Source organism: Eptatretus burgeri, chromosome 4, assembly GCF_056783735.1.
Source record: "Eptatretus burgeri isolate ZD-2024b chromosome 4, Ebu_testis_v1, whole genome shotgun sequence".
In the NCBI taxonomy this organism is placed as follows: Eukaryota; Metazoa; Chordata; class Myxini; order Myxiniformes; family Myxinidae; genus Eptatretus; species Eptatretus burgeri.
This window is the reverse complement of record NC_140964.1, coordinates 39,268,355-39,287,859: the sequence shown is the minus strand read 5'-3', so window position 1 is coordinate 39,287,859 and position 19,505 is coordinate 39,268,355. Positions and strand designations below refer to the sequence as shown.

At 41.9% G+C, this 19,505-nt stretch overlaps 1 protein-coding gene across 2 annotated transcripts in view; it reads left to right on the top strand.

Annotated features, from left to right (window-relative positions):
- Positions 1–975: 975 nt before the first annotated feature.
- Positions 976–19,505, top strand: part of LOC147027847 (EGF-like repeat and discoidin I-like domain-containing protein 3) — a 56,983-nt gene continuing 38,453 nt past the window's right edge. Inside the window, exons 1-9 of one of the 2 annotated variants that reach the window (XM_085877514.1) lie at positions 976–1,161; positions 4,293–4,436; positions 9,794–9,919; positions 12,300–12,413; positions 13,081–13,262; positions 13,628–13,783; positions 18,016–18,160; positions 18,346–18,530; positions 18,889–19,044. In XM_085877514.1, coding sequence (XP_085733640.1) covers positions 1,077–1,161; positions 4,293–4,436; positions 9,794–9,919; positions 12,300–12,413; positions 13,081–13,262; positions 13,628–13,783; positions 18,016–18,160; positions 18,346–18,530; positions 18,889–19,044 — 1,293 coding nt within the window. In that variant the 5' untranslated portion in view covers positions 976–1,076. The remainder of the gene's footprint in view (positions 1,162–4,292; positions 4,437–9,793; positions 9,920–12,299; positions 12,414–13,080; positions 13,263–13,627; positions 13,784–18,015; positions 18,161–18,345; positions 18,531–18,888; positions 19,045–19,505) is intronic. The other variant, XM_085877515.1, reaches the window with a different exon arrangement.

Genomic DNA, 19,505 nt, shown 5'->3' with positions numbered 1-19,505 from the left:
GTTTGCAGGAATCGAACAGGGCATAAGCAGAGATTAATTAACGCACATATTATACATCACTATGACGTCATATCAATTTTTATGACGTCATTCCTATTTTTGACATTTTTTTTGTTTCACAACCCAGAGTTTTCATCGGATCTTCGTGAAACTTGCCATGTATATGCAGAAAGCCCACGCGCAGGCAGGAACCATCTCCGATTTTGGGAATTATTCCTAGAAAAAAAGTTGATGTCATAATATCGCCGCTAATGGAAATCACCTATACCATTATCTCCGAAACTAGGCAAGCTGTTTGAATTTTGTTTGCGGGAATCAAGCCGGGCATTAGCACAGATAATTTATCGCAAACCTGATACAGCACAATGACGTCATATTCGTTATGACGTCATCATTAAGAGGACGAGGATCTTAGCTCATTTGAGCTTGTTTGCTTTATCCATGGGCTGTCGTCCTGAAAAGTGATCCCTGCCTCGACAATCAGCTGAACAGACCAGGTAGGCTCTCATATGTACAGCCCAAACGACTTTTTGGAGAAGATACCCCAACTTTAGTTTTGTACATTACACTCCTCCCCCCCCCCCCTTACACACACACACACACACACACCCTAACAGCTGGCTTATGTAATTAAGTAGATGGCTTCTAATGTTATCATTGGTTAGTTAAAGTTCAATCAACAGTTAAAATTTAAAAATAAAGACAATATAATGTGGACATGACGCAGCCATGATGATCCAAATGACCATTTTCTCCGTCGATCCATTCATTGAAATATCGCGTGACGTCATGATGCCGAAAACGTCATTTTTCCCGGTAGTGTGTACCAACCAATTGGTGCTTACTGGAGTTCCAGGACCTGCTGTGCTCATGGAATGATTACATCCACACACTGCACAGACGGACTCCCCACCCATTGATTCAGCATTGGGTTGACTCAAGACAAGAGAGACAATGGAAGGACGGTGCTTCCCCCGGTTGCCTGTAGGCGGAGCGCTGCGTGCGTCCTTCCAGCAAACGAGGTGGTGTTCATTCCCACATCGTCGGTCCAAATATACCCGAAGCGAGCCACGATCATGCTCCGGACACTCGGCCTTCTCCAGCTCCTCCACCTGCTGTCCGGCATTCTGTCCATCGAGCGCATCCAGGGTACCGACCAATGTACGAATGAACCTTGTTTAACATTGTGCTTGTTTACCTCCATGCATTGTCACCTGCAGCTTCTATTTGTGTGCTTCACCTGTCGGTGTAACGGGTGCGCACGTACCTGGTCATAACCGATGATCGGTACACTCTTGTGTATAACACAATCCTAGTGTGAGTTACAGTCAATCGGACTTTTCCAGCTGTTGTTATGATAGATGATGCGTCATCGGGGGGAATGACGTCATAAGTGTACTTGTATTACCCATTGGCTTTGCAATCTTCAATCGTAAGCTGAACTATCTCTTAACTTGTAATACTAGAGAGATAACTATGGTTACCACTGAGGATGCTTAATTGTATATTATCCGGTGATAATTTAGCCATTTATACGTGATATATATAATAATTTGCTGTTGAACTCTCTCTCTCTCCCTCTCTCTCTCTTTTGAGTGCAGCCTTATGGCTGCTGCTTGCATCATTGGTTGGGGACGCAGCTATGCAGCTATGCAGCTGATGCAGTGTCCCAATTACAAGTACACTGGTACTCACTCATTTTGCCGACCTCGGAAGGATGACAAGCTGAGTCAACCCCACCTGGTATTAATTCATCGGAAAAACGGGACTCGAACTCAAGACCCTAGGATTTTAAGTCAGCCACCCTAACCGCTAACACCAGGCTTGCTGTTGAACTAAATGATTTTTCTTTCTGATTTTTATTTTTATCGTGAACTAAGGCTCGTGGGGGAGCTCGTCGTACTAGTATCACATCGAAGTCGATGACATTACGAGACATCGGTGACCTTGAACATGAACGACAAGGACATTATTAGACCATGTACAACTGCATGTGGAATGTGGGATTACAACCTTCATCATATGACATCACGAGCTGTTTGGAGATGGAAACAACGCCCGACAGGCCCAACCTGAATTTATTTTAGATTTGTTATTTATTTATTTTTGCTATTTCCTCAACAACATATACATACATAGGTTGTCTCAAAAAGATCGCCATTCTTTGCAATTAAGCAAAGCCAGGTGTCACGTCTGCTTAGGTGTGTTGGCAGACAGTAAATATCATGCTGTAACTTTCGGAAAGAGTTTTGCCATTGTGTACCCAGTATACCTTCGCCAACTTCGACATTCCTGCCTCGAGTACTACTGGGAAGAGCAAAACACCCCACGCAATCTGTTCTGCCTTTATGACTCCTTCGGCAGCACTGGGACTGGAGGACAAGCTGGTTGGAACAGATGGAATTGGTGGTACACCTGTGTAACAAAGAACCACTCCCATGATTCCTAACAATATTGCCATCGTTATACGTGGTCGTTGTAGGGGTGTCTGATCGACTCGCACTGATGGGTCATGATCAAAACAGGCAAATTTTGTTTGCCTTGTGTAATGATCTAACATCGTGTAATCTATTGATGAGAATGAAGGGCACATTGAGAAAAAGGACATGAAATACTCCAGTGACAGAATTCCAATGAGACCAGCAACTAATATGTTCAATAATTGATGCGATCAGAATGTTACATTTCCATTAATGATGGATCAAAGGAAAATGTGCAATTTTTTTTCTTTGTGTATTAAAATAATTACCGTGTTATCATTACCTGGACCACCGAAGGTGGACGGAGCTTATGCTTTCACCTCTATCTATTTGTCTGTTTATCTGTTCGTCTGTCCATCTGTGAGCAGGATATCTCAAAATGTTATGGACGGATTCAGACGAAACTTAGTGGACAGGCTGGGTGTCTGCCAAGGACAACTTGATTAGATTTTGGTGAAGATCCGGATCCAGATCTGGATATGAGATTTTGTTTTTTTTTTAACCTCTGCCACCGAAGGTTGATGGTGGTTATGTTTTCACCCCTGTCTGTTTGTCTGTTTGCGAGTAGGATATCTCAAAAAGTTGTTGACGGATTCTGACTAAACTTGGTGGACAGGTTGGGTGTGTGACAAGGATAAAATGAATCGATTTTGGTGAAGATCCGGATCAAGATAGTGGAGTTTCATTTTTTTGTTAAAGTGATTCTTCCCAGTTGAGAGATAGGTCCCAAAACGATATGCAACATGGTATTTCAAAACATTGTGGATGGGTAGAGTAGGTGATAATAACAAGCTGATTCGATTTTGGTTCAGGTCCGGATGCGGATTGGTGAGACACAACACACAAACTGTTCAGCTTGGTCAAGGTGTGTGCTCTACCGTGTGTCCGTTCTAGTTATTAGTATTTTTCTTTACTTCTCTAGTGATGTATGGCAGCTTACACATATATGACAAGGTCATTAGGAGATATCAGTACCATGTGCTTTCCCTGAATTACAAGGACATTGGTAGACAATGGACAAATGAGTACTGTATCCCAATATCATCGAGCCACATGCTCATTTGGGAATGCCAAACAGGCCAACCCACTTTTACCTTTAAAAACTCGTGTTTATCCTATGTTTTTAAGGGGGATGTTAAAAATCCAAAAAACACACAGACATTCCAAGCAGATGGGACACACATACCACCATTTGTTGAATGCACGTCCCTTTATGCTATTATCGGATGTATATTCTTCAGCATTTACTGTTGTTTATCAAGATTTTTTTTCTTGTTTTAATTTCAATGGCATTTTGACAAGATACATGTACAGTATTAGGTATGCATGAGGGGTTTGGGGTAGGTGGGATTGGAGAAGTGTGTACGTGGGGTGTAGATGTGGTGGAGGTCAAAGTATCCATCATATCTGCATACTTAATAAATAGATGAAGATGGCAAAATATTTCCAATATGAAGGAAATCAAAAAAAGTATCAAAGTATCATTGTTCAGTCTTAATGTCACAGATGCTGGGTATTTCCTTAAGATTCCAAAAAGTCCCTTTTCTTGGCATGATTCCAACCATAAAACGCATTTCCAGACGTCGATGCTCTGAAAGGAGGAATTCAACATACACATCGCGCATCCCATAATGATGAATGCTGCAAACTATTTTCTCCTTTCCTGTTCAGATTTTCCACAAACCTCCGTAATCACGCCTTTGGGAAAGTGAAGAATTCTCAAAAGTGTTTACCAACTCTGTGTGGTTGTTGGTATTATTGAAAAGGGGTTTATTCTGATCGCTCTTTTACATTCTCTCTTCATCACCGCAGACCCAGACATCTGTCAGCCCAACCCGTGCGCCAATGGGGGCACCTGTGAGGGTGTTATAGGCACCAAAGAGACCCAGACCTTCGCCTTTCGATGTCTCTGTCCCGATGGATCTTCAGGTCCGAACTGCACTGCCACTGACTATGGTGAGGACGTATGCTATTTATTTACTATCTGGTCTTGGGTTTGATGCCTTCGGAGTGAAATCCAATTAAACTTCTATCTGGCTGTTCACTGGAGGAATTGTATTGTGAGGTGCTGTACACCATTTGCAGAGGAGATGAGTAAGCTTTCTGACTTGCCATCGACAATGGACTAACCCATGAAAACTTCCATAAGATTCCAATAGTTTCAGGATTTAAAGATTACAGCCTCACCATAGACGACACAACTGATGTTAAACCTCCATATACCCGAGCAGTAGGTTTACCAGCTGCTATTCAACTGGTAAACCGGCCGCTCGGGTATATGGAGGTTTGAATAGCAGCTGGTAAACCGGCCGCTCGGGTATATGAAGGTTTGAATAGCAGCTGCAAAACCGGCCGCTCGGGTAGATGGAGTTTGAATAGCAGCTGGTAAACCGGCCGCTCGGGTATATGGAGGTTTGAATAGCAGCTGCAAAACCGGCCGCTCGGGTAGATGGAGGTTTGAATAGCAGCTGGTAAACCGGCCGCTTGGTTATATGGAGGTTTGAATAGCAGCTGGTAAACCGGCCACTCAGGCATATGGTGGTTTCAATAGCAGCTGGTAAACCAGCCGCTTGGGTATATGAAGGTTTAAATTGCAGCTGGTAAACCAGCCGCTTGGGTATATAGTGGTTTAAATAGCAGCAAGTAAACCAGCTGCTTGGGTATATGGTGGTTTAAATAGCAACTAGTAAACCGGTCACTCAGGTATATGGTGGTTTAAATAGCAGCTCGTAAACCAGCCACTCAGGTATATGGTGGTTTCAATAGCAGCTCGTCAACCAGCCACTTGGATATATGGTGGTTTAAATAGCAGCTGGTAAAATAGCCACTCGTGTTCAAAGGGTTAAATTATAAACCCGACATAAAAGTCTTCGTACGAGCTTTAATGTTAACATGTTGTCAATATTAATGCATCCAATATTGAAAACATAAATACTTATCGATACTTACAGGTAAAACAGTACATAAACTCCTGATAGGAGTACAAGTAAAGACTTTGAATGGATAATGATGTCATTTTCCCTGTTGTACAAAACTGCTCTTTTTCCATAAATGTGGCTTGCATGTAACCTGCTGTTTTTCTCGATCGACATCTCGTTTCATCACAACTTCCTCTATAAATTCAGATTTGGACAGGATTTCTCAGTGAGGAAAATGTAATCAAGTTAAGTTTAATACTTCTCAAATTTAATTTCAAACTACTGGTATTCGCCTTTGTAAAACTCCTTTGAAGACTTTACTGTTTTCAAGTCAATACAGTAATCATACTTGGTATTGCTGAAAACGTCAAAAACATCTTGGAAACCTCACATTGTCCAAATAGCCAATTCTACCTCCAAGAAACGTGGAGTTCTGTTCAGATGTCGAAGATTCTTCTCATCTGAACAGTTTGCTCTGATTATATAAAGGATTGATTCGTCCTTATGTAGAGAGCTGCTCTCACATCTCAATAGGTTCTCGCTCGACATATATTTACTTGACAGAGTTAAGTCTAAAGTAATCCATCCATCGGTACCATACTCTGTACAGAGTGTCGGTGCTGCTGAAGCAGTCTCCTGGGCTATTGGGCACAATTCTGGATGGGTCACCACTCCAACCCAGGATACTCGAATGGCTCAATCATCCCAACAAGCTGGTGCTCACTCATTTTTCCAACCTCAGAAGTATGACAGGCTGAGTCAACCCCACCTGGTATTAATTCAATAGCTGAGCAGGATTTGAACTCAGAACTCGAGGATCTCAAACCCACCACCCGAACCATTAAGCCAACACCAGGCATTCTAAAGTAATTTGATTTATCAACTCTTCCAATCTGACCTCAAAACTCGACTTGCTGGAATTACGCCGCAATGTTGGTGCTTTCCCACCTTCCACGGACATTACTTTGCTTTCTGCTCCCGAGAACTGACTGCTTGTGCACCTCCACTATTAGCTTGACCATGGAATAGTCAGCAAGCCACTACATCATATTGTTATTGCGTGGCCATTGGCAACTCAAGGATGGGTCGTTATGATGTTTGTTTCTTTCCTTTCACTGTCAAGCTCTGGACTTCTTTACCTTCTCATGTTTTTCCAAACAGTTATGACCTCCTTTTCTTCACTTCTCTATCTCTTCAGTCCTTTTTTTGTTTCATTCAAGGCCTGACCTCAATGGGGATTGTACAGTCAGTGACCGGCGTCTTTAACGTAAAAAAATAAACTTGTGCGGTTACATGTTTAGTCTGGAAACAAAATAGCTAAGAAGGAGTATGAAGTGGAAGTTTATCCGAATAACATGACTGTTTTTCACCAAAGTGATATCCACGAGGTTATGAGTAATTCTACATTGTGATCATGTTCAGAAAACAGTTGAACTGGGCGAATAGCCACACCCAAGGAAAAAAGGCTGCTTGCTACTTCCCAAATCCAGGCATGCTTTGATTTTTTCATTCTATGAGTCAATAATCATTTGACTTATGATAGGTTTTCTGACATATTGGTGGGCCAGTAGGTACGTTGGTCCATACTCTTGACACCAAGTAGCTTTGGGAATGAAACACACATTTGTGAGGGCATGCAATGTAAGAAAATTTTACCCACTCAACCACCAAGCTGATGACCTTCTGAAATGGTACGAGCAGTAAAATTGATCTATCGGACCTGAAAATGCTTGGCAAACCTCACAATCCCAATTCCTGGATTTGAACTTGAAAGCTGGTGTTCATTTCATATATATATATATATAAATATATAATATATAATATATATATATAAATATATAATATATATATATAAATATATATATAATATATATAATATATATAATATATATATAATATATATAATATATATAATATATATATATATATATAATATATATAATATATATATATATATATATATATATATATATATATATATATATATATATATATATATATATATATATATATATATATATATATATATATATATATATATATATATATATATATATATATATATATATATATATATATATATCGTGATAACATTTACCTCACTGCTCTTATTTGTATTTATTACCAGATTGTTTTGTCCCCCTCAACTAATGGAGACAACACAACGGTTTAATCAGGCTTACGAAGGAATTCCTTTATCTCATTCCCTAAAGTTACTTTTGTGTTAATGAATAACATCTCAAAGGTTTCTTTTGTACCTTATGCTGGCTGCCATGGAGGAACTTCAGTACAGACGACTCCAACGAGGTTCTGGTGGTAAAATAATCTGTATATAGCTTTAGTTATGATTCCGTTACAAGGCTGACAAGGTAGCTCGGAGATAGTTTACTCACCTGATGAGAACTGTCTCGTTCCCAGCCAAGCTGTCAATGGTCATCATGGTAGTTTTTTTTATTTTAATTTTAAACAGGGAGTTACATAAATGAGTACATCGTTTTTAGGAGGGGACTTGAATTTGGCTGTCCCATGTGCTGGCATTGACTGGTGGCTTAAACATCCTGTCACCAGTCAACAGTCGGCCATTGTGTGCCAGTACTCTAGCCTAAATTCCGTATTCCTGTCTTACCTTCATGGACATTGCATCGTAACCTCAGTATTTTTACCTCCACCACCAAAGGTGGATAGAGGTTATGGTTTTCACGTCCGTTTGTCTGTTTGTGAGCAGGATATCTCAAAAATAGTTATGCACAGATTCGGCAAAACTTGGTGAACAGGTTGTGACAAGAATGAATTGATTAGATTTTGGTGAAGATCCAGATCTGAGAATATTTTTTCCGTTTTCAAAGTGATTCTTTACCATTGAGAGATGGGCCAAAAAATGATACGCAGCATGGCATGGTTTTTTAAAAAGTTGTCAACGGTTTATGACAAAACTAGGTGGATTAGTTGGGTAGGTGACAAGAACAAGCCGATTAGATTTTGGTTCAGGTCCGGATGCAGATCCAGCCTATCAGTAGGATACAAAACATGAACTGTTCAGTCTGGCAGAGGTATACACTCTACTGAGTGCCATTCTACTTTACATTTGCAACCAAGGTTATCTGAATACTTATCTGGGTCTCAATGAGCATTTCTGGCCAAACTATCAGAGTGAGCTTCTTTAAAAAATAAAATATAAATCTTGCTTCGGTAAACAGGCTTTGTTGCATGTCTGGCATTGTCTCATCATACTGGCAAGCCAAATGTTTCGGTAATATGAACAGCATTTCTTGATCAGTCATTCAAATACAGTACATTTCCTCAAAACGATCAACTGTCGTGACAAAGTCGCTCATAAAGTAGCACACTCTGTTTTGAACTGTGTGGTCTGGGTTTGATTCCTGACTTGATTATAAACTGTCATTCTGGTGCTTTGCAGGCAGAGTATTGCATTCATTCGAATTTCCTTGAGAGGGAGATGTTAAGCCGACTATCTGGTCCATTTGAATTCGCTTGTGGGTATTACCGTATTAGAGTTCCAATATTACCTATGAAAAAGAGCAAGTCAATGTACGCTGGCACCACAGCTAAATTTTGTCTGACAGGATGGTGCAGACATTGCACGCTTATCTTTGAGCTGTCTCGTCTGGGTTTGATTCACGACCTAACAGTAAAGTGTCTGACTGCTACTAAACAAGCTGCTTGTTGTATCACAAATTGTGCCATCTCCCAGATGGACATTCATCTGTGTGTTCCATATATTGGAATTAGTTGGTAGGCATTAAATATGCCACACTTTTGTGAAGAGTAGGAAAGTTATCACTGACACCTTGAACAACTTCCAAATTCATGCTTAAACCAGCTCCATTTGAATGTCAGGCATGGCCCGTCAGTTTGTGAAAGACTTTGGTGAGATCTTTCCCCAACTGACCCACAAGAAGGAGGGAATGAATTTGGGTTGTTAAAGGAGGACGCTGGCCATGGACTTGGAATATGACTTGGACTAAGGAAGAAAAGGCTCACGTGAGTTATTGTTCGATGATAGCACCATCTCATTCCTATATCATCTTATTCAGAGATTTCCTTTATTTCATCTCATTAAATGGCTCTTTCAAATAACAATGGTAAAAGTATGTTGTTCTACTGTTTCCTGAAGTTTTAAGTATTCCATAGTTCAGGTACACTCAAAATTCTAATGAGGACAAGATAATATGATGACACCATGTAATCATGTGTGTCGAAAAAAATCATGACATTTTGAAATCCAGGAAGATGACCTCAGACATGATCATCACAAAAACAAATGATATTGATGCATCATTTGATTGGTTTAATCTTCATAATTGATATGAAAGATATGTGGATTGTATAGGTTCCTTGGAGTGCACCGTCATGGCTGGTTGTTATCCCTGGCAGACCTGTGCGTTCCAAACCCTTGTTATCACGGAGGAGTTTGTGAGAAAGTACTCCCACGTGGAGACAGCTACACTGATTTCCACTGCACATGCCAGCGAGGTTACCGAGGTCATCACTGCCAAATAGGTAAGGTACTTTATGGGACGTGTGGTGAAGAACGTACACCTGGTCATTCTTTGCTTTGTAATTGAGGTTTCCAGGTTAATTTGTGGCTCCAATTCCTGTTCCTGATGAACTTGTAAAGCATTTACGAGTCATAATCAGGAGAAACTCAAACTCTCCTGGTTTTCTGGAAGTTCTTCCGATTTGTGCACCTGGTACCTTCCAAAAACTTCCAGGTTCACAAGAATCCCAATTATCGACCACGTTGGTGCACATCTTCACTCGGTCATGTTTACGTCTTGCATCTAATGCAGTGCGAAAGTTGATATGTCGTCGCTGAATGTCCCTTCACGTCCGACATAGGCCAATCAGAATGTTTGATTTTGCTCGTTCGTATTTGCTGGGAGAAATTCCATTTCATTCCACATACACGGCAAAAAATATTGACAAAGAAGAAAATCACCGAAGAAGGCGATTTCTGAATGCAAAAACAGTAAAGATTTGTGAAACCTCGATTACTGTCCTGCGAAATAAACAATGACAGACTGAACTTCACTACAAAAATACCCAAAGATGGTTTAGCCAAATTTGTATCCATTAACTCTAGGAGGTAATTCGCTTCAGCCAGGGAAAGAATGGTTGAAGAACAATTGACACACAGTGCTTATTATTTTATTGACATCGAGTATTTTTTTTCCATTGTTTCTAAGGCTTTTCCATACTTTCTTACCCAAAAACAGGTGAGGCAAAAAAGAACAATTAGATTCCGTTGAAACGTATTTTTGAGAAATATACTAAACATACATACAATGAGAAGATTTTATAAGAAAAAAGAAAAGAAAAACATGCAGCTGCTGGTCGCATCATTACTGGGAGCAAAGCTGTGTCACTGGTGCAGTGCCCATGTTACCAGTAAGCTGGTTCTCATTTTGCTGACCTTCGGAGGATGACAAGCCGAGTCAACCCACCTGGTGTTATTTAACGGTTTTTGACGTGCTCAACCTCAAGACCCAAAGATCTTACCTTAACCATTAAGCCAAATTTTATAAAAACACAAAATAAAATAAAATTAAGATAGCAGGGAAAGACTTGGACAAATTCCAGTGAGTGTGAGAATACGTTAATTTAGCCTGAAATGGTTTAGACATATTGAAGAGAATGGAGGAAGAAAGATTTGTGAAAATAATTTACTTAAGTGGGTTGAACAGTAAAAGGCCAGTGGGAAGAACAAGAACCTGAACAAAGCAAACAGTGGAGAAGGATCGCATGGAAGTTGGAATTGCTTTGGAAGAGGCACATTATCGAGACTGAGATAGGAAAGGGTGAAGAGCTGTGGTTCAGAAAGATTAAAGAAAATGTTTGCAATTCATGGAAGAGCTGTCACGTAGATACATACACACGCAAACAACCAGGCATCACAGGACTTGATTGAAGACAAACACAACCATTGACTTTGGGGGAACACAATTGGTGCCGAGGGTGCCATCTCGTGACGGCGTACATCGTTTCCCTCCACAGTCAGTGAGGCATTTTTATGGAGAGATCTCCCTCCTTCCCCCATGGAATGTTAACACACAGGATTTGTTCATGCTGTATCCCCTAAATGCTGATCTTCAAGTGAGGAAGTAGTATTGCTATTTTAAAAGTCTTTCGTATGACTCAGCCAGGTTAGAATCAAACCGCTGACCTCCCAGGTTCAGAACTCTAACCACAATGACAGTGAGTCTGGTTACTCTATTGTGTTGTACGTTAAAGTATTTTATAATTGCACATGAAAACTGCATTTAGCTGGTTTTATGTATTTTTTTTTAATGAATAATGCCAAGTGGGTGTTGTGTAAAGTGAATGTACACGATCTCTCTGGTTTCATCCGCTTTTAGTCAGAGGATCAGCATCATTATTTTTTTTGCCATTTACAAGTAATAGTATATTTGGAGGGCCTGCTTTGCACTCTGCTTGGTTGTTATGGTGTAAAAAAAAAAAAAAAGAAAGACTACTCCAAGACAAATTTGAATGAAAAGTCAGAATTTACTGTTAAAATATATTCCTTTGGGGATGCATGGCCATTCTATAGATGGTTACATTACTGGCCAATGAAATGTACAATATCTTACCAAAGCTGGATTAACAGTACAATCTCTTAGGAAAGAGATAAAAACTGTTACTTGATCATTAACCAGTGATGATTTGTACGTCGAGCTGGTTATTACGAAGAAGATCTCTGCTGCAACTGGAGCATCTCAGACTATTTGAGCAAAGCTGCGGCGTCACGAGCAGCTGATTGTTGGTGACCAAATTCTGGACTTTGGCCTGAAGCGATAACAGCTAATAGTGAACCATCAAATACAGATTGCTGGTGCTGGTCACCTCATCTCATTTTGATCAATACTTCACCTTTCCCCAGACATCAATGACTGTGAATCGACACCATGCCTCAATGGCGGAGTGTGCACCGATTTTGTTGGGGATTATCAATGCCATTGTACTGCCGAGTTCTTGGGTCGGAACTGCCAGCTTGGTAAGCCTTCATTTTGTGTGCTATTAAGGAAAAATGTTTGAGTGTGCTACTTGGTTAGGCATCGATATCACACGTTTTGCTGCATAAATCAAGTCTCTACCCCTCGACTATTGAAACAAAACGGACTTTTTGATTTTTGTATAATGATGTCACATGAATGAGGAAATAAAATGAGAAGTAATATTTGATCTGCTTTATGGATCAATGTGGTTTTGGACCATTATTGATTTTTTTGGATCTTTATGGATTTGGTTCTTTGTAAGTGACATTTTGTTGTTGGAATATTTATACAGTACTGTTTAAATAATTCTGAAGAATGATTGATTTACCTTGAGCACTTGTCTTTGAATTTCTTCAAGACCTTCTCTTGAGTCAGAATGTGGGCTGATAACATAACCCTTTGTCTTGGAATTTGACTGCAGAGGTTGAGTCAGTGCCAGAATTATGGGTTACTAATCTACCATCTAATAAGCATCAAATATTGATTCTGCCAATATTGAAGTCTCAAGCTTATCAAGATAAAGGATAAACTGATTATTGTTGATAAAGACGAGTTCAAAACATATCAACTTCCACTCTTTAGCAAAACCCCAAAAGTCCTGTTAAATACATGATTAGTATTGAAATGTATTTGGAAAGCAAACTACCTGCACGTAATCAACTACAGGCTGTGCATCACCACTGGGCTTGGAGAGTGGTCTCATTCGCAACAACCGGTTTAGCGCTTCTTCATTCCACTCCGCCGTATTTGGACTGCAGAGATGGTTTGCACACAATGGACGCCTCAACAATCGGGGCATGGTAAATGCCTGGACTCCTGATGACTGGGACTACATGCCCTGGATTCAGGTTTGACCTCTCATATCCTTCTCCAAACTCTGTACGAATCCAGGGGGTGTGGGATGTTAATTCATGTCTTCCTTTAGTCCAGCCGTGTCCCTCTGCAATCATGTAGCCATAAGAGATTCCATGTTATCTTGAATGAGTGTAATCTTTCTTGAGTTGCACTGTGGTGAAATAAACCATTCCAATGGATGAAGTATTATGTGTTATGTCGGTATGTTATTTGGGTATGCAGAGTACTGTACTCAGATATTGGGTAAATTACGAGCTGTGATACATTTATATCGCTCTATAGTCAGTTGTTATTGTGATACGAGCTTTTATCACTTCCTTCAAACTTTACATTTGTTGCCCAAATATATTTACTGCAGGTTAACCTTGGAAGAAAAATGCGACTGTCTGGCATCGTGACTCAGGGTGCAAAGCATTTCGGAAGGCACCAATATGTGCACACCTTCACACTGGCACACAGCAACAATGGCAAGGAGTGGACCTTTTACAATGATTCCTCGACCGGCCAAGATAAGGTTTGTAACTCCAAAAAATCGAAAACACGACAGAACGCATTGAAGTTTCTCCCCATTTTGTTTCTTTTTCTTGCAGAATAAATGTTTCTTCTCCATGAAGCTTTATTAGTCCTTGGATGTACGCTTGACCTAATTGTGAAAATCATTTTCATCGATTCTAAAAAGAGCGAGCTTATTACCTCCACCCCCGGAAGTGGACAGAGGTTATGTTTGTTTGTGAGCGGAATATCTCAAGAAGTTATGTGTGGATTTGGACGAAACTTGGTGGACAGATTGGGTATCTGACCAGGTCAAACTGATTCGATTTTGTTGAAGACACGGAGTCGGATCCAGATACAAGAATTTTTTAAACTTTGAATTTATTCTTCAACATTGAGAGATAGAGCCAAAAACGATATTCAGTGTATATAGCATATTTCAAAACATTGTGGATGGATTCATACAAACTTGGTGGATGAGTTGGGTCAGTGACAAGAACAAGCCGATTCAATTTTGGTTCAGGTCTGGATGCAGATCTGGCCTATCGGTGGGATACAAAACATAAACTATTCAGCCTGGCAGAGTTATGCACTCCACCAATGTCAGGTCAGTTCTGGGAGCATGCACAGGAGCAGCACGTTGCTGCATCCACTTTCCGACGGTATTCCAGAGGCCTCTATCTGGTCATCCCCCAGGCATATGTCTGGCCCATCCCCAGCTCCTTGAGATGCCGATCAACCTGCTGCAACCATGAGGCATGTGGTCGGCTCATTGGCCTCCTTCACCCATGAGGCTCCCTCGCTGAGGGAATTTGGTGAGCAGGATCAGCTTCAGGAAAATGCGCCACATATCTATATATTCGTAGCTGACTCTCACAGACTCTATACAGGGAACAAATCTCATCTGAATCTCTCTCAGCAAATGCTCATTGGACACAAAGTCTGAATAGCTGTAGCCAAGGATTCTCTGAAGAGACCTGGTGCTGAAGGAGTTCAGTCTACGTCTCCTATCCTTGGTCAGAGTCCAAGTCTCCCATCTGTAGAGCAAGACTGGAAGCACCAAGGACTTAAAGACTCGGACTTTCATCCTCCTGCATAGGTACCGACAACACCACGCCCCATGATCCAGGGAATCCATGAGTCCCTAGGCCTGACCCAGACATCCATCGACCTCGAGCTCACCAACATGTGGAGACGTGAATCTCTCTGTGACCTCAACATCCTCGCCACAAACAGGTACAGACAGGATCGCAGCATCCAAGATGTCATTGGAAGCATAGATCTTAGTTTTGACCCAGGAAACCCATAATCCCACCAGCTCAGACGGCTCATTCAGTGCCTGGAGGGCTCCTATAAGGATGTCCAGCACCTCCGCAAAATCAAGGTCAGAGATCGTGGCATTCCAAAACAATGCACCGCAGCTTGAACTGTCAGACATCTCCCCAGAATCCAGTCCATGCAAGTGTTGAAAAGTGGGGGCCAGTACACACCCCTGATGAACTCCAGTAACAACTGGAAATAAGTGTGAGATGGAACCACGACACCAAACAGCACTCTCAGTACCAGAGTACAATTCACATATGAGATTGATCAGTTTTGGTGCCACATCACAAAGACTGAGGATCCTCCAGAGGGAATCCTGATTCACTGAATCAAATGTATTGTGGAGATAAACAGAGGCTGTAAGCAGCCCATGCTGAAATTCTCACCTGCGTTCGGTAAAGTCCTGAAGAGCAAGGATACGGTCGATCATTGACCTCTTTGGTGAAAAGCCTGACTGCTCTGGGTATTGGTGCTCATGCAGGTGGTGGTGAACCCTATCAAGAATTATCCGAGGAAAGACCTTGCCCGGCACTGAGAGCAGCGTCACACCTTGGTAACTGTTGCAGTCTTGGCCATCACCCTTCCCTTTCCAGAGAGAGACACAAGCCCCCTTTTAAGGCAGTTGTGATGTTTCCTGTGTTCCAGACAGAGCAGAGAACTGCATGCAAAGACATGAGTGCAGCATTTCCACCAGCCTTGAGAAGTTCAGTATGGATGCCACATATACCAGGAGCTTTACCGCCTTTCAACTGGTTCACCACAGCTTTTGTTTCCACAAACAAAGGTGGTTCACATTTGATTGGAGGGTCAGCAATATGGATAGTAACACCCTTGACATCCAACTCAACAGCTGGTGAGTCAACCTGATACAGCCGCTCAAAGTAACTGGCTCAGCGGGCCTTCACTACAGCCTCCTCTGTCATGAGCTCACCATCCTCCCCTCGAATTGCAGTACGCCAAGGGAAGGGCTTAGAGTAACACAATGCACAAATTCCTCTCAAAGCAGGGTGAGAATCACCTGACCACATATGATACTCCACCCCTTCACAGATTCCTTGCACATAGGCCTCCTTGTCCACCCTCAGCGAGTGTACAGTTTTACACCTCAGCTCCCTGAACAGCTCAACTCTGCAACTCTGCCATCAAACCTGACCCTGCGACTGATCAATTGTATGCAGTGTCCCTTGGGAGACAAAGCTCTTCTTCGCCTGATGGTGGGTTCCACAACAACCACCGGCAACATCAAGGATTGTAGGCTTGAAGGCACTCCACAACTATTCAGGATCTCCCAAAATACCCAGACCCCCCCCCCACTCCCCCAAATTCCCACTCAAACTGTTTGCAAACTCCTCAGCTACCCTCTCATCCTTGAGCTTGCCAAAATCCAGATCCAGCCAAGGTTGAGATGGTGCTATTCTCCCAGATTTGAGCTGCAACTTCAGAGTTCTCCTGTGCAACAACAACTTCAGGTTACAACAACCCTGTGGTCGGTGTTGAGGATCTGAGTTCTCAGATAGACCCTGCAGTTCAGAATCACCTTACAACGACTATCAACGAGCACATGGTGAATCTCCTTTGCCACACCACCAGCATTGCAATAACAAGTCCAGCGATGAGCCTGTGGGCACTGAAACCATGAACCAGCCACCCAAAGTCCATGTCTTCTTGCAAGGTCAAGGAATTTAGTGCGATTCTGGTGCACAGTTCAAGACCCATGGGGACCAACACGTGTCTCATAACCATCCCTATCAGTGCCAGTTGATGCATTGAAATCCCCCAAGACTAGAAGTGTCTCGTCTAGGGCACTGATCAACCACAGAATCAAATGCGGCATAGAATGCGTCCTTCACGGTGAGATTACTTGTATTGCCTCAGTCGGAGCATATACTGAGACCAGGGAAACGACACCCAAGGAGTGACAAATGCAGTCTTATAATATGCTTGTTGACCAGTGTTACCTCAATTATTATTGGAGTCAGCTTATTGGACACAGCTACAGAAACTCTTTGGGAATGGTAACCATCAGAGCGACCAGACTAATAGTAGGTGTAACCACTTGCCATGATATCTCCACTATCTGGTCTCCGAACCTCAGAGAGTGCTGCAATACCGATGTTCAAATGCTTGAGCTCAGATGATAACAGCATTAGGTGATCATCCTCTCTTAGGGATCGGACATTCCAGGCACCCACTCGAATGGACCGTGTCAGGTTAACCTGAGGAAATCGTGGTCTGGTGGACAACACCTCCGCATCACCATGACACACATCACCACAACCTGACCCAGGAAGGTTACCCCATGCTTTTTGTCCTATCGTCAAAGGATGGGGGGTCCCAAAGGCTTTCTCCCAATGCTGTCATTTGGTGAGCTGCCCTGCAAAGGGCATCTGCACTTGAGGTACTCCCACGGAGTGGGTTTTCAGTTTTATTTGCTTTACGGTGGTCAGAGTGCAAATTTATTTGTTTATTTTACGGTGGCCAGAGTGCAAAAGCTGCCACCAACCTCCTATAATAGGTAATCCAACTGCAGGAGGGACATCCACAGATACAGTTGGGCAAAAGAAGATGGCTGTTGGCTCACAAGGAGCTCTTCTGCCCTTTGAAAGGTTTTGTTTTTTGTCCTGCTGGTTGTCCATATCCATACATCCTCCTCACCAGGAAACCTGGTGGGAGAGATGGTTTAGTCACTGACAACCCAACCATGAAAACAGGTTAGTATAGGTTTACATGGTACCTGTAGCAAGTTCCAGATCTGATCTGGCCTGACCTACCAATGTCGTTGCAGTTAACGTTGAAATAGTAATATTATTCTGGGTTCAATGCAATTTACCTGTTGCATGGGAAATGGTTTTGCAGGTATCACTTAACACAAGAGGAAAAAAAATGGCTTTAATCAGCTTCGTATTTGTGTGGTCATTTGGTCCCAAACAGGTATTTTTGGCTAATAAGGACAACAACTCTCCCCAGCGGAATCTTCTACAACCAGCCATCAAGGCATCGTACATTCGAGTGTTTCCCCAGACCTGTCGTAAACGCTGCTCATTGCGTCTCGAGCTACTCGGCTGTGAACTGACTGGTATGTTGAATGCTGAGGTTCATATACATAATTCCCCAAGCCAAAATGGCAGAATTCTTAAATCTCTCTTCCTGTGCATTTCCCTCTGCTCTTTTCAGCTTTCTCCCCAATTATTTGAGCTTCTCTTGTCTCAATTATTATTTCCAATTCTTCCTTTCTTATATCCTGCAATTAATGTCAATCAGGCTGTTCAGAACCATTGGGAATGAAGAGTGGGAAGATTTTGGATGCACAGATCACAGCGTCGAGCTCACGCCTCTCATTTGGCCTGCACTGCTGGACGTGGAAGCCGAGCCTTGCTCGACTTGACAAATATGGCCGTGTTAATGCTTGGGTTGCTGGACATAACAATCACCATCAGTGGTTGCAGGTTTGTTGCTGAGACGAATTTCTATATCTAACACAAGATGATATGAGAATGAAATTAATAGTTATCTTAAAGAGACTATTTACCTAATCAGAAGGCTTCATACTAGGAGGTCAGAAACTTGCTGAAAATGGTGCCAGAAGGAATAGCTATGAACCAAACTCAATCAAAATCCTTCTGTATGGGTGATCAGGTCTATTGAAAATTTCCTCTCATTCTCATCACCATAATTGCAGGGCCCTCAGAGTGGAGGAAACAAAGGTACAGTGAACTTGAAGTTTCATCAAAAGAGAAAAGCTCTGAAAGTGGAATATTTCAGCTACAGAATTCAGGGACTAACTAGAGTTTCACCCTCTCCCAGGTGGACCTCCTGAGGCCACGGAAAGTGACTGGTGTGGTGATACAGGGAGCACGAGATTTTGGAAAAGCCCAGTTTGTACGTGCATTCAGGGTTTCCTATAGTGACGATGGCTCTCATTGGTTGCTGCATTCAGATGACCACACCAAGCGGCCAAAGGTACCTGTATTTTAGATGGCACTAAGTACATTATTTTTATGTAAAACAAAAATAACAGTACAGTAGCTTGAAGAATTATCACATCATCTCATGCCACTAAGATGTCGAAGGTTTTTCAAAGTGAGGTTATGAGAGCTTGGAATATGAGCGAGGTTTTTTCAGCATTAGGGTTACAAGAGCCAGGTGTTTGTTCGAGCTGGAAGTTTCTTAGTGCCGGGAGTTTCGAGAACTTTATTTTTATAATTAAATTTACCAGTTGTATAGGTTTATGGGAGATATGGTTCTGAGATGTAGCGCTCTGACAGCCTGTTTTAGGACACCCCAAGTTGTGAGCAGTACAAGGTGATGGAATATAAAGTTTTGAGAGCTCAGGGGTTACTAGAGCTGGGGTGAGGAAACCTTGGATTATGAGAGGAAAGATTATGAGAGTTAATATTTGGAGAAGGTTTGTGAGAGCTGCA